Consider the following 16,272-nt stretch of genomic DNA (forward strand, 5'->3'; position numbering starts at 1 on the left):
TTTTTTTTAATATTTTAATATTTTTTTATGTGAGTGTAGAAAGGGATGCACAAAAATAAGAGCATCCCATCCAAATATTACCAATATATACATATATATGTATAATTTATTTGTAAAAGAAGTTGGCAATACCGAGATTGAATTTAAGCCTAATAAATTTAAATCACGAGGAATCTAATACTTCCATAGTATTGTAGCACACAAAAGAATCTGTTATATTGTAACACTTATTCTCTTAATTTTTATCTATTATTTTTAGTTTAGAATTTGGACTTCATTTTTTAACCCCCAAAAAGAAACACTGAAGTACATCATCCATCTTATATATCCAATTAGGGGTGTTTAAAAAATCCGATGATCCAAAAAATCCGATCAATCCAATCCAATCCATGCGATTTGGGTTAGTTATCAACTCATTTAGGTTGGTTGGATTCAAATAAATGAAAATTTTATGGGTCGAGTTGATTCCTGGTTCATCTAATATAACCAAAACCAATCCGAATTTATTATTAATTTTAAAATATATTTTTTATTACTTATAACACAATTATTTATACATATATTGATTTTAATTTTATTTAATTTTAATATTTTTTTAAATAATTTATTTTTCAACAACTCTTAAAAGTAGTTTATTTGCATTTTAGAAAGAAAATTTTCACTATATAAATTGAAATTAAGTTGTTGATCCTAATTCAATATATGAAAATAGTTAAATTAGATTTATATGAAAATAATTAAATTAGATTTTTACATATTTACATTTTACTTTTTTTAGAACAAAATTTTAAATAAATGATATGATTAATCCGAACCAAACCAACTCAAATATTTCATGGTTGGGTTGGGTTCATTTTTTAATAAGGGTTATTTGAGTTGAAAAATTTACTGTATGAACAATTGGATTAAGTCTAAAAAGACTTTCAACTTAACTTAATCCATGAACACGCCTATATCCAATCATAATTTTTTCATGAACAAACTTTATTTATTTATTTTTCAAATAAATTTTTTTATACGTGATAAAAATGATTCATAAATATGAAGTTGTTTTTCGAAACATAATGATACGAATGAAAATTACATTACCAAAAAAAGAAAAGAAAAAAAAATCCAAAACACGTTTAAGCAGTGAAAAACTATTTAAAACGGGAGGACAATAATTAAACAACAAGGATGGTATCAAGAGTCTTAAATGAAACAGTTTCGACATTAATTATGAACCATTGAAAAAGTCGTACTCAAAAACTCTCAACCTTCCATTCGGTTGGACCATCATTAATTAATCAGCATAAAAAGCTTAATTAGTACCGATTGTCATTGTAACAAATCTAATTAATTTACATTAATGACCATTAATTGAATCGGATCAAATTTTCGACCCAAACCCATCAAAGATCAAACAACAGAACCAAAAAGATCAAATTTTTGTTGTTGGAGGGAGAGGAAAAAAAAAAAAAATAATCGAAGTTGAAAGAAACAATCCCTTTGTAATCTTCACCCACTTCTGCGATGAGCTTGAATTGGAGAAGAAAGAGCAGAGGATCCATCTGGTTGTTTTTCCATCTTATTTGGAACCAAAATCCTTACCTTTTCCTTTCGTCTTGATTTCGATGAACTCTGTTTCAAAACAGGGACCAAATACCAAGCAATACAAGTGCACAAAATGGTCACTGATCTCCCAAAAACACTCAACAAAAACAGAATCAGTATCACTATGGCTGCAATATAATAAGATGGTTTGCTCAATCTCCTCAAATTTCTCGCACGTACGAGGTTGTTCTTGTTCTTGTGAGTTGTTAATTGTTTGTTCTGTTGAGACTTAATCGCCATGGCGTCTGAATCATTCGAGTTCTTGTCTTCTTTCTTGTCCTTCTGTTTCACCACGACAGGAACACACTCATCTGAATTCTTGTAAGCAAAACGGACCATAACTATGTCTTCAGGGTCAGTTTGAGAGTAAATTTTCTTCCTTTTCTCATCAAGATCGGTTAAAAGGGCAGAGAATTTGTCGAGGCCACGGTCGGAGTAAGGATTTTTCTTGTCTTTGTTATGGGTTTTATGTCCATTTCTGGACTTTTTGGGAGTGGAATTGGGAGAAACTGATTCATGAAGAGCCATTACTGATGGAGAAGAAAAGGGTTGACTTAGTTTAGAAGAACAGAGTTGCTGTTTTGAAGAAGGGGTTTGTTATGAGAGCAAAATGGAGAAGAAATTTGTGGGTTTATAATAGTCATTTATAGAGAGGATGAGAAGACCAGATCCAAGCTAATAGTTTGGTCAAATTGAAATCTTGATTTTTTTTTTAAAAAAAACAGTATTTAATATTTTTTTAATTGATAAAATATACAATAGTATAGAAGCTTCGTGGGCTGTTGATTTGTTTGACTTTTTTAGAGCAGAGAATGGGTATGATATTCGTTAAATAAATTGATAGTGTAACTTGGAGAGGGGGTTTTAATTCGTCAACAAGCAAAGCAAACATATGCTATAAGTCATAAAAATAAAATATGTAGCATAAAAGTTCAACGCATGAATTAAAATTTTATTTTAAGTTTTGATAATTATTAACAAAGAAATGTTTGAAGCGGATTTAATCAAGATTTTATATAGAAAATTATCTTATTGTGCAACCAAGAATCAAGAATGATTGGTATCTTGGAATGAGTTTCATTATAAAAGAATTTGAAAAATAATCTTGTTTGCTTTCTAGAAAGAAAAGAAATCTGTGTTTCCACAATTTTTAAAGAAGTTATTAGCCATTACACATGTGGCATGTTCTATTTACCTTCATCCAAGATTGATTTTTTTTTTTTTAAAAAAAAAAATTATTTTAGATTTTGACTTTGATTTCATCAACAACGTACTGAATTTCATCGTAATGTTTATTTTTTGCCGTCGGGATTTTGGAAAGAGATATATTTCGTAATAATTTCTTTAAAAGAAAAACAAAAACTCAACCATTTTCACGATGGGATGCAAGGCTAAGCGCCGATGTGACCCCTGGGGACATCATATCTATGAAATACATTTCATTTCTTTAGTTCTTGTCTCATGGTCATTTAGAGCCTGTTTGGGTTTAAGAGTGGAGCAGGTGGAGTGAGCTATTAGACTTCAAGTACTTTTAGTTGGAACTCCAATTTTATCCTCAGATTATAATCCTAGGGAACACTGTTTCCAACCCACGATCAATGTCGTTTACTATTTGCAACATCTCCTCTTTTCTACCTCATCATTTCTGTTTTCATTCTTGTCTGATCGAACATTATGCTCAAATCTGGTTTCATACTTCCTTCTCTCTACTTCTCCGACTTTAGATCTAGTTTCGGTGCCGTCTCCAGATCAGGTTTCACATTTCTTCATCTTTGTCAGTTCCATCGCCATCGAAACCAGATCTGTAGATGGGTCTAACGTACCAAACCATATGAATGATGGTGTACCTATTCATGAATCACAGGATTTGAACATCCCCATGATATCTAGTCAAGGAATGGACATGTCACAAGATGACATGCATGGTACACGTACTGGTTGAAGCACTGAAGGAGGAAATGGTTCGAAAGGAAGTAAGATGAAGCGAAGTAGGAATCAATATGAAACAGCAGAGATTGTTAGGAACGCGATGGAGTTCGCAAATGACCAATTAAAGGCGATTGCAGAATGGCTGAAAGAGAAGCGTGCAACCGAAGTCGAACTACGTGCGAAAGTTGTAAACCAACTCCAAGACATTCATGAATTGCATACCAGAGTGAATGTAACATCTCGAATTTCAGGAAAATTTAAATTAATTATCTAAAATTATTGAGTTTAAATTTCTCTTTCATTTGGAAAATTGAGATTAAATTGAAATAATTGGAAAACTTTTATTGGTTAAATTGAATTTAATTGATTAGATATTCGAACTAATTATCATGAAAATATTGAATTTTACTTCCCTTTGATTTTGGATTTTAGGGCCAACTTTAAAAAAAAATTAAAGAGATAATTAATTTTATGTGATTTTGAATTGATTTAAATATTTGGAAGGATTTAATTTATATCAAATTGATGGATGTTATTCCATTTAATTTTGATTTTTGAAATAAGATAATTTGAAAAGTTAATTGATTTATAAATTTAATAGAATCTTTGGAGATTTTGGAGATATTGTGATAAAATATTTTATTTATCTTTTCAAAATTAAAAAAAAAAAATTGAGATTTTTTTTTTCGAAATTAAATGAGAGTGAAAAGAGGACAAAAATTTGGAGAGAAAGCAATTCGGTTTTTCATCAGCTTCCACAAAATTGTCGATTTCTGGAGTTTGAACCGTTGGATCGTGCTCAAATTTGATCAGAAGTCATAGTTTTATTTTGAATGGTTTGATCATTGTTTAAAGCTCTGGGTTTGTTTGTAATCGCTGCTGAATAAAATCTGTAAAACTAGAAATTTCCCTTCTCTCTCACTCTCGCAAACCTTCCTCATGCAAGGCCTTCAGTACCAGTCGTGAGACTAAACAATTTATGCCATTCGACACCAACACCCGCTGCCTATCTATGGTAGCCATGAGCCGACGCGCCATCTATCGCCACTGCCTGATCTTTGCCGGAAGCTTGAGAAAAACCTTGGGTAAGACTTATTTTCCTTATAATTTGGGAGGTGAAATTCACCCATTTGATTTTAGGTTAAATTAGTAACCTGAAACTTAGATTCAAGATTTGGAAGTTTTGAGGCATTGACCATCAAGCTAGAGACCATTTTTCGTTTTGCAGAAAATTGGTAAAGAGTGGAAAATTAAGTTATTGATTTTGGATTTAATTCTTGATCAAATTGGCTAATTGAATTGAGTTTTGGAATTTTTCTTGGACCAAGCCACAACTTTAGGTTGATTCAAGTGTGCTAAAGAAATTCTAAGGAGATTTTGTTTTACGTTTTTTACCAAGTTGAGGTAAGTGGTACCATTACCGGTGCCTTTGTGCCAGACGACTTAGTTTAGAATTATAAAGTTAACTAATGGACTCTTGAAGCATGATTTTTTCATTATATTTGTTGCATGACAGTTATAAGTATTATGAGCATGTTCGAATTTCTAATAAGTACTGATATTATGTATGTGGTGCATGAATAGACCAATAGAGTGGTTTACCTTGACACATGTTTTATTTCAGAGGACCTACGAGTTTAGTTTCATGTTTGACGGTGTGTATACGGGCCGCTAGACATGCGTGAGTCGAAAGGTTCACGTTCATATGCCTACGGGCGGCTAGACATGCATGAGCCGACAGGTTTATGTTCATGTTATTTTTATTTTCATGTTTCATGTTTGACGGTGTGCCTATGGGCCGCTAGACATGCGTGAGCCGACAAGTTTATGTTCATGTTATTTTCATGTTTGACGGCGAGCCTACGGGCCGCTAGACATGCGTGAGCCGACAGGTTTACGTTCATGTTATTTCCATGTTTGATGGTGTGTGGGCTGCTAGACGTACGTGAGTTGACAGGTTTAAGTTTATGTTATTTTTATGTTTGACGGTGTGCCTACGGGCCGCTAGACATGCGTATCAAGGCAAGATTGTACGTCTTTTGATTTTCCTTTCATCATCAAAAATCGATGTAGCTGTATGAGCCACGAGCTATTTTTCTTTGCTCGTGGATGCATAGCCTGATCCCGGTAATGGGATCACTTACTGAGTATTTTATACTCAACCTTTCTTAATTTATATTTTTCAGGTAAGGATATGAACGGACCGGCGGGTGACGAGAGGGACCTGTGATCGTACTATATGGGACATGTAAATCTCTTCCGCTCAGCTTACGTTTTCAAGCTATTTAAAAGCTTTGATTTGAAACTAAATGTTGGTCAAAATTTTATTTGTTTAAGTTATTTTTTTTCTTCATTATTTTAGAGGCCCCGAACAAAGGTTTTTCTTATTTATTATTTAGTTTGGAAAATTGTCTTTATTATTTTAATGAAAATTTATTTTCCTCAATGATCAAAATATTTTGAATGTAAATGTGTAATTATGAGTAACGACCCTTATAAGAGTACTCAAAAGGTCGGGTCGTTACAGTGAAGCTTATGCAAATCATATTCCGTAGTGTGCAAGATATAGAGAGTTTCGTATCCGTTCCCATAGCCCTGAAGTTGGACTATTGTACCCTCCTTCTTGAAGAGAATGTTTGATCAACCCGTGTTTTGGACTACTTTTTAGTAATGAATAATGATTACTTTGTTTCAATTATGCATTTAAGTTTGTAGTATAGTTGGTATGAAATCTTCCTGGTCATATTTTAATCATGCAATCATGAATTAGTTAGTTTATCTTACATTTTTTTGTACCTCCAAAAAAGAGAGATTTATATATAAAGCACATAAATTGCATTTAAAGTAATTTACATTTTTTTTTTTCCCTTTCTTTTTGGCCATGTTAACCAAGGTACCTCCCAAAATGACAAAAAAGAAAAATGGTGGTTAGTTTTTAGCATAAATTACAAGCAAATTGATCTTGTATAAATTGGTAGAACATATAATCTTAATTATATTTTCAAAATATTATGCAGAATTATTAGTATTATAAAAGATGGTAATAAAAAAAGTTACACACGGTCTAAAATAATCTACATTCAAACTAATTATATTTTAGTTTGGTTCGGTTCAATTTTTAAAAACGGTTCGATTTTTGGGGTTTGAATGATCACCCCTACTTCCATATGTTTGCGAGCAAATACAGAATAACTGTTACAATATTTAAAAAAAAAAAAAAAAGCTGCAATATTACGGAACTATTAAATTCCTCATCACTTCTGGATGATAGAGATTTATTAGGATTAAATTCAATTGAGTATTGCTAACTCGGTTATTATTATTATTATTATTATTATTATTATTATTATTTGAGGGGGGATTTAATTTTTACCACCAAGTATCAATTTTCATCTTAATCCCTTAATTTCATCAAATTAGATTTTAAGCTTCTATCTATTCAATTTTTGCCAACTCACCCACTAAAATAATATAACAAACCGTTGTAATCTTACTAATTCTAATAATATCAATTTTGCAATAATTTAAGTTTATTTTTTAAAAAACAAAGCAATTCATTAATCACAAAACATAGTTACAACCACCCTCGATTATTCCTTAATACACAGATTAACTTGAATAAATTTAGCCATGTATTAATGTAGTTTTTCTTTGAAATTCTATCCAGCCTTGTATTAATGTAATTTTTCTTTGAAATTCTATCAATTTTCTTTTCTCTTTCAAAAAGGAAAAGGAAAAATAAAAAAATAAATCTTTTCAATTTTGTACCATACACATATTTTATTTTTCATTGAAGGCATATGAGGATGCTTTTCTTAACGAATTTTGGAACAAAAATTTAGTAAAGGATAGAATCTGCAACATTTTTTTTAAGTTTAAGGTTAAAACTAAATTACTTATCTAAGTTTAGGGTGGAATTTGATAAAATTAAAAATTTATTGCGGTGAAAATTGATATAGCTTAACTTCAGGTATCCCCTATCAAAATATTTTGTTTTAGTCTTCAATTTTGCATTAAAAGGGGAGGCTATGTCGTGCTCTTCAATATGAATATTTCTTAATCTAAATACAATGTTTTCTCTAATTAAATCCAAGTATAAATATAATTAGAGTATGCCTCAGTGTGATCCAAGTGTCGAACTCAGAAACATGCGATTAAAATGTGTTGTAATGTTTTGCTCGATCTTGACACAGTGTTTTGATTGTAAAGTAGGCGATGAAAAACTGTGTCTAACTATCCTATTTACTTCTAAGTGATGGGATGGATAAAGTAGATGTGATGATAATTGCAATTCAAAATAACGCAGTGTGGGACGAGAATGGATGAAATAACAATAGAGGAATAGGGTTGAGAAAAATTCACCAACATTTACTCAAGAAACTCATAATTAACGAACTTCAACTCTCGATTTTTTATGCCACATTACCCTATTTCTAGGATGCATGTGACAAGTTTTGATTGCGAAAGACTATCTTTATCTCTAAAGTTCCTTCTTTCATTGTTAAACTGATTCCACGATCGCTTCCTTTCTTAAGGCGTTGATTGTTATGTACTTAGATCAATCTCTTAGCAATTCCATGAGTACATGTTAGAACAAGATGTACACTTATTTATGCATGACTTAGTAAAAAAATGTCAGCTACTCTCCCTCAACCCATGGATAATTTAGCTACTCATGCTTGTGGAAATAGACAGAGTAGTATGAAATGTGGACTGAATTACATTCATATTAAGAATAATATTCTTCAACCACTACACTTAATACAAATATAAATGAATAAAATATGCAAGAAATAAAAGAGAAGTGAAGAAATCAAGTCGTAGGTGACAATCTCTTACTCCTTAAGGCTTTTGGAGGTGATTGCTTTATGCTGACTGCAATGATTTGGAGGAACTCCCTCTCATTTCCCGGATAATTATCAAGCTCTCACTTAAAATTCTCACAAGAAAAGCTTGGGGAATGGTGGTTATGGCGTACTTAGAGCTGGGTTTTGACAAAACTTCTCCTCTTTCGATGGATGAAGTTGATTTCAACTTCTTGGATGGGCTATTTATAGGCATAAAAAAGTGAAGGTCATCGCCTCTTTCTAATGATGGTTCGATGCCTTGCATTAAATTCCATGCCCTATGCCCTACTGCACCGCCTGCTATGCATCAGAGATCCACTGGCTATGTAATGAACCTATCACATCGGCCACCAACTTGCTCTGTTGACTTGACTTCTACTATTCACGCATTTATCATTTTCTGTTTGTTGTGTTTTGCTTCATCGCGTGGTACTATACGTTACAAAGTTGGTGTTGAAATGATATGTTTTCGGCTGCAACTTGTTTCACTTTCTTTTTCATTCATCCTGCGTCTAATAGTGACATGTTTCATACTTTTTTGTTTCAAGGATTGTTAGTTTTGTATGCTTGTGATCGCTTGATGTGATTAATTGCGTGATTTTCTTATCAAGCAAACACATTTTCTATGGCTTTCTCTAATTGTTTTAGAACAAAGAGACAAAATAAATTGTATTTCTACAAGTTATCACACTCCAAAATTTAAGGCAATGCTTGTTCTCAAGCATATATTTAAAGTCCTAATATATATCTCAACTCATTCTGATGCGTCAGCTAAACCTCTCAAAGTGCTTCCTAATTCTAGATTCATCAGACTAGCATTTTTCCTTGGGTTTATTTTCCTTCTTATGAAAATATTTCCAGCCCTTAGATGCAGCAAGCTTATTCTTCAAAAGTCACTTACTCATTTCCAAGCCATCTTATATTTCTTTTTAAAAAATAGGCTTATGATTTAGAGTAGACAAAAGTTTCTCCTTGATATTTTCTTCTCTCTCTTCTTTTTTGCGTTGATCCAAGCATGTCAACTTCATTTTGACTTTGCTCCCATGAGTGTCATCCACGCATCTAACTATGAGGAAGGTGCCCTTCTCAGAATTAACTCATGCATTTGCAAATTTCTTTTTAATATAGGCAGTGGAGTTATGATCTTTTCTCCATTGATCATGATTCTCACATTCATTTTGGCTTGCCCCCACGAGTGTCATGCGGACATCCTAAAGGAACCGTTGCAGGTCCTTGAGCAGAAACGGGATCGGACCCAAAATCCAAATTTTACAAAATTAACAATTTTACAGAAGAAACATAATATTATGCATTTAAGATAAATTACAACATGCTAAAAGAAAAAAATAAAAGAGAATAGGTAGATGAAAATTAACCTTTGAAAAACGATTTCTTCACGTTTATCCTCTCTGCAAAAAATTATGAACTCGAAATCTCATAATGGACACCACCACTTGATTTCCTCTGTATTCTCTGGGATGAGAATGTTGGGAGATTGGGGAAGATTAACTATTATAGAACCATTATGTAAAAACCTAAAGGAAGAAAAAGATGAAGAATCAATTCAACCCACCTTCTCCCACTAACATGTAGTAGAGAGAAAAAAAGGGAGGGAATTACAACTCCCTCCCTAAAATTATTTTTAAAAAATAAATTTAATAAATAGAATTAATTTTAATAAAACATTAATATATATTTATATGATAACTATTTTATCATACAGTATATATTGAACTATATGTTATATCAAATATAACATATATCTAATAGTTTAATATTGTATCAATTACAATATAACATATACTTTAATTCTCTCAACAACGATATTTAATATAAACCCCATTTATATTAAATTTAATTATATGAATCCAATTCATATACTTAATATTTGAATCATATTCAAATATTTCCTCTTAAATAAACTTTATATTATAATACATCAAATATATTATAATAATTCTATCATATATAATTAAATTAAATTAATTATATCGCATATAATTAATTCTCTCAGTTGATTTAAATAATTCAAACTAATCCAAAATTGATTCTCGTAAACCCCCGTTGAGTTACAGAGGGGACCTCATAGACCTATAACTTCATTCCAAATGTATACCGATTTTGTTTTTTATTGTTAGTTTATATATATTCTTTCTGTAAGTTCTCCAGTGGTGATGACAACGAAGATGGTTGTTGTGATGGGCTAGGCACTTGAGCATGTCGTTGCTGTCCTTGGTGGAACCCAGGTGGTCCACTTCTATTCATACCACAGTTACCATGTTAATCTGCATTAGATTATTGATTACCTCCCCAGGAAAAATCTGGGCGATCCTTCAACCTACATTGTAAGTGCTAAAGAATGGATAATTCTTCACAAAGCATACCGACTGAGAGTTATGCGGGCACATTTCAAGAGTATGTGGTCCATCGCATGTTACACAACCTAGGTCCAATATTTGATTCACCCCTATTTGGTTACCATTCTCTCTGCCATTCTTGTTCATAGTCATCACTCGTAGCAGTTTTGACATTGCGCTCACTTGTGTTTGCAATATCACGGTAGTGCTGTTATCTGATTTCGAAGTATTTCCTCTTCTAGAACTTGACCATGATTTGAATCCATTATCCTCCCAATCTTCATGATTTTGAGATATTTGATCCAATATAGCTTTAGCTTTAGTATATATCTTATGCAGTAGGCCTCTTTCTGCCACTGAATCAGTCGCAGTTTGTGATGCTTCGGTGAGAACATCATAAAAAATGTCCATTTGCACGTAGTCAGGCAAGCCATTATGCAGGCAATTTTTTACCAGCTTCTTAAATCTCTTCCATGCATCACTCAATGTTTTCCAGTTCTTCTATAGAAAATTTGTGATTTCTCGCTGCCTCTTAGCATTATTAGTTGGTGGAAAAATTTTCTTCATAAACTAGCTATCATTTGCTCTCACAAAGTGATTTCTCCTTGTTCCAATTCATAAGCCCATTGTTTAACTCATCTTTTAATGAGAATGGGAAAAAAACAGTCTAATCTCTTCGGCAGTAAAGTTTTGGAATCACAAATGTATTCCAAATTCCAAGAAAGCTTTTTAGGTGTGCATGGAGATCTTCTCCAGTGTACCTCCAAACTGTCCTGCCGTTTAGATCATTTGAAGCATCAACGATTTCATTTCAAACCTAGCTCCTTCAGCTAACGTTCGCAAAATTTATGATGAGAAATCATACAGATTAGGTGATGCATATTCTTGAATAGGTCTCTTGCGGTCATTTGTTAAAAGTATGGGGTTTGCCATTGCCAATGCGTTGTTCATTGCATTGTTTCCCATATTGTTGGCTGCATTTGGTGTTGTTGAATTACTGAGTACATGAGGAACCAAGGAGTTGGGTTGTTCATCCATTGCTCGAGTTTTGTTCCTTTGACGCCTTTTTCTATTGGTTCTTATCCGACTATGGAATGTCCGCTCAATTTTAGAGTCATATAATAGCTCAAGCGATGTACCTTTGCTCATACAATGTGTTGCACTCCTTAGACATGAATGTAATACACCAAAATCAAGTTCATGTGAAAATCAAAAGCAAAATAATTTTAGCACAATTTTAATTGCTAATGTCCTCGACAACAACCCCAAAAACTTGTTGCCTTACTAGATTGATGCGATGAAATGCCTTATGTTGTGGTATTCAATATGAATATTTCTCAATCTAGATATAATGTATTCTCTAATTAAATCTAAGTATAAATCTAACTAGAGTATGTCTCAATGCAATCAAGTGTCGAACTCAAGAACATGCGATTAAATGTGCGGCAATGTTTGATCTTGACTCAGTGTTTTGATTGTAAAGTAGGCAATGAAAATGTATGTGTCTAACTGTCCTATTTACTTCTAAGCAATGGGATGGATAACGTAGATGCGATGATAATTGCAATTCAAAATAAAGTAATGTGCGACGAGAATGGATGAAATAACAAGAAATGAATAGGGTTAAGAAAGATTCACCAATATTTGCCTAAGCTATGCATAAGTTATTCGTTCATGCCAAAAAAACTCATAATTAACGAATGTCACCTCTCAATTTTTTATGTCACACTACCTTATTTCTAGGATGCATGCAATGAGTTTTGATTGTGAAAGACTATCTCTAAAGTTACTTCTTTCCTTGTTAAACTGATTTCACAATCGCTTCCTTTCTCAAGACGTTAATTGTTATGTACTTAGATCAATCTCTCGATTTAATCTTAGTAATTTCGTAAATACATGTTTGAACAAGATGAACGCATATTTATGCATGACTTAGTAAAAAAATGTTAGGTACGCTCTCTCTCAACCCATGAATAATTTAGCTACTCATACTTGTAGAAGAAGACATAGAAGTATGAAATGTGGACTGAATTGCATTTATATTAAGAATATTATTCTTTAATGTTAATACAAATATAAAGGAACAAAAGATGCAAAAAAATAAAAGAGAAAATTGAAGAAATCAAGCCATAGGTGACAATCTTTTGCTCCTAAGGCTCTTGGAGGTGATTGCTTTATGCTGACTGCAATAATCTGAAGGAAATTCCTCTTCTTTCTCGGACAATTATCGAGCTCTCACTCAAAATTTTCATAAGAAAAGTTTGGAGGAATAATGGTTATGGTAGACTTAGGGTTGAGTTTTGACAGAACTTCCCCTCTCTCGATGGATGGAGTTGACTTTAAGTTCTTGGATGGGCTATTTATAGGCGTCAAAAAGTAAAAGTCATCGCCTCTTTCTAATGATGGTTTGACACTTACATTAAATTTCATGTCTTGTTCTGCCGCTTGCTATGCATCAGAGATCCACTGGCTATGCAATGAACCTATCACATCGACTACAAACTTGCTCTATTGACTTGACTTCTACCGCCTATACATTTATCGTTTTTGGTATGTCGTGTTTTGCTTCATCGCGTGGTATTATGCATTACAAAGTTGGTGTTGAACTGATACATTTTTGGCTACCGCTTGTTTTGCTTTCTTCTTCATTCATCCTGTGTCCAAAAGTGACATGTTTCATACCTTTTTTTTAAGGATTGTTAGTTTTGCAGCTTGCGATCACAGGATGTGATTAATCGCATGACTTTCTTATCAATTTTCCTATGACTTTTCCTAATTGTTTCACATAAAAGAGGTAAAATAATTTGTATTTCTACCAATTAAAAAAAAAAAAACTATTCTTTTAATCGAGTCATCAATGTGTATTAAAATTCCATTTTAATCCTTACAGATATTTTCATTAATCATTTTAAGAACTCCAATCTCCTGAGAAATCCAAAAACCCAATCAGGGTGGACCCACAAGTTGAGACCAAAAAGATATCATATATTTTTTTTTTTGGATAGAAGAAGAAGCAAATCATATTTTAAAATTTTAACTAAGTTGGCATAATCTCAACCTCCTTATCATTTAGCTATCTAAAAATATATTTTTATGAGCATTTTTCTAAAAGTGATTAAACAAAAAAAATCAAGTCAATTATAAATTAAATAAAAATATATATAATACCAATTAATTAAAATTATATTTATTTTTAGGGAAAAGGTAAATGTGAGTTCAAGTGGCAACATTAATACGCAAAATTAGAAGAAAAAAATCACGACTTCTTAATGGTTACTAAACAGGACCTAGAGGTCCATACGATTTTTATAAAAAGTAAAATAAAAACATTTAAAAATTTAGAAACTAAAATAAATTATATGTTTAAAGTTTAGAAATTAAAATGAGATAAAAACCTATTTTATCTCATATTCTTTAAGTACAATAAATATGATGGTGAGAATTTTGAAACTTCGATTTTAAAAGAAAGAATAGATACCTTAATTTATGTGTTATACTCATGTTGATTCATACATTATGTTTTTTAGTATAAAACTATATGATTTTAGTTGGATGACAGTTTTCATAATTTTAAAATATAGCCTTGAGCACACTGATTTATTATACTTGTAATTTTTTAAAAAAACAAATAATTTAATTAATTAGTGTTAAATTATTTGATAACATCCCATCAGTTCCGTTTGCTTATTTTAGTCAGAAATTGAATATAGAATAATCAACGTACTTAGAAAAATTCATTTAGATTATGTCGATAATTTTGATTGGTGAGGAATTCTTGCGTACGTGTACATAAAATTTTGACAAAGATAGATCTTTATATTATTATATCTATCATTTTCAAATATCAATTATAAGATGAAGGATTAATTAATATATGAATTTCTTTCCTAAAAAAAAAAGATAATATGTGAATTTCTACACTTTTTGCTCTATTTTCAAGATTGTATCATTAGAAATCTCATCTAGGTAATTTAGTTTTGCCATACTAAAGCTAACGTCAAATTTTCATTATTGTTACTCTAACAAAGTGTAACTAAATTATTTATCAATGGTATTTGCATCCTGACATCGAAACATAGTTTAATACATAAAACGTTTATTTTTATATCGGCCAATAATTTGTTGAAATTCTAGCTAAATTCTCGTCGTTTTCTCTAAATTTCACTCATGATCTTGTAATTCTCCCGCACACTTTATTGCTTCATCATGTAAATCCTTTGTGAAACCTCTTTGCCCCTCGACTTATCTCAAAAGTCCTAAGGGGGTGTTTGTTTCAAGGGTTGGGATTGGATGGATTAGGCATCCAAAGCCCAACCCTTGTTTGGGTTATGGATTTAGGAAGTCTGGCTTCCTACATCTTTTCCATGGGTTTGAATAGTGTTTACTATCAAACCCATGGGTTATCCCTTCCCCTTTTTTTTTTTTTTTATAATTTAATCTAGGAAGTATGTCGGTCAACCTTCAAACATCACATTCGGCGATCACCACGGCCAACTCCAGCCGCCTCTTTCCGACGATTGTTATCAGCCCCGACCACCATGGGCCAACTCCGGCATCCACCTCCGATCAACTCTGATAACTACCTCTGGCGAACACCGTTGACCAACTCCGGTCGCCACCTCCTACAGCCACCACTGGCCAACTCTGGCCGCCACCTTGGTGACTGTCGTTGGCCAATCTCCAGTCGCCACTGGCCAACTCTGACCACCATCTACCAACCTCTGGCAACCCCCTTCCCCTCACACTAGCGAAATTTTGGCCACCAACTTCGTTGGCCACCCTCTGACTGCCACCTCCCACTACAAGAAATCTAACTTCTCCCGACGTCACATTTCGTCGGAAAAGTATGGAAAACTCGTCGGGAGTTTGGTCAGGAGAAACCCGTTGGGAGTTAGTCGGGGAACTCCTTACGCCCTATACGTGCGTCGGTGGTTCCCCGACTAACTCCCGACGCCCTATATGTGCATCGGGAGTTCCCCGACTAATTTCCAACGCCCTATATGTGCATCAGGAGTTTCCCGACTAACTCCCGACGGTTGTTCTATGCGTCCGGAGTTCAAAACTCCCGACGGTTTTATTTAATGCGTCGGGAGTTACACAGTAATATATAAGTGGGGAGTTCATTCATTAGTTGAAAATTGTCTATCGAATATTTTTAATCTATTGTTTGTAAAATTTGATCTGAATAACCTACAAAACATAGTAACCCAAATAAAGATTCACATAATTAAACAACGAAAATGAAGTCCATATTATAACAAGTAAATAAAAAATTACAATATCCAAACGAAGTCAATACTAGAAGTTCATAAACATTCACATCACAAATACATAAAAGAAATAAAATCAAAACAATATCTAGAACACAACATCTTTAACAATTGTCCCAGCTCATCTCCGAATAGCATTCTACAATAAAACAAAAACATTCAAATGTTATATCGGTAAACATCCACAACATGTTCAAACTTCAATACAGGTGGTAATGAAACTCTACCCACCCCCCATGACAAACATGTAACCTCTCGAACATAAAAAATACACAA

At 32.7% G+C, this 16,272-nt stretch overlaps 1 protein-coding gene and 1 non-coding gene across 2 annotated transcripts; one reads left to right on the forward strand and one right to left on the reverse strand.

The window, feature by feature from the left end:
* Positions 1-1,294: 1,294 nt before the first annotated feature.
* LOC120086521 (uncharacterized) lies at positions 1,295-2,250 on the reverse strand. Its single transcript, XM_039043218.2, has one exon. The coding sequence runs from the start codon at positions 2,119-2,121 to the stop codon at positions 1,498-1,500; it is 624 nt and encodes a 207-aa protein (XP_038899146.1). The 5' UTR covers positions 2,122-2,250; the 3' UTR covers positions 1,295-1,497.
* Positions 2,251-11,153: 8,903 nt separating this feature from the next.
* LOC120087398 (small nucleolar RNA R71) lies at positions 11,154-11,259 on the forward strand. The gene has a single exon (XR_005484536.1). It is a non-coding gene; the product is annotated as a small nucleolar RNA R71 (small nucleolar RNA).
* Positions 11,260-16,272: the final 5,013 nt, after the last annotated feature.

Source organism: Benincasa hispida, chromosome 9 (genome assembly GCF_027475165.1).
Source record: "Benincasa hispida cultivar pf3 chromosome 9, pf3_genome.v1.1, whole genome shotgun sequence".
Taxonomy (NCBI): Eukaryota; Viridiplantae; Streptophyta; class Magnoliopsida; order Cucurbitales; family Cucurbitaceae; genus Benincasa; species Benincasa hispida.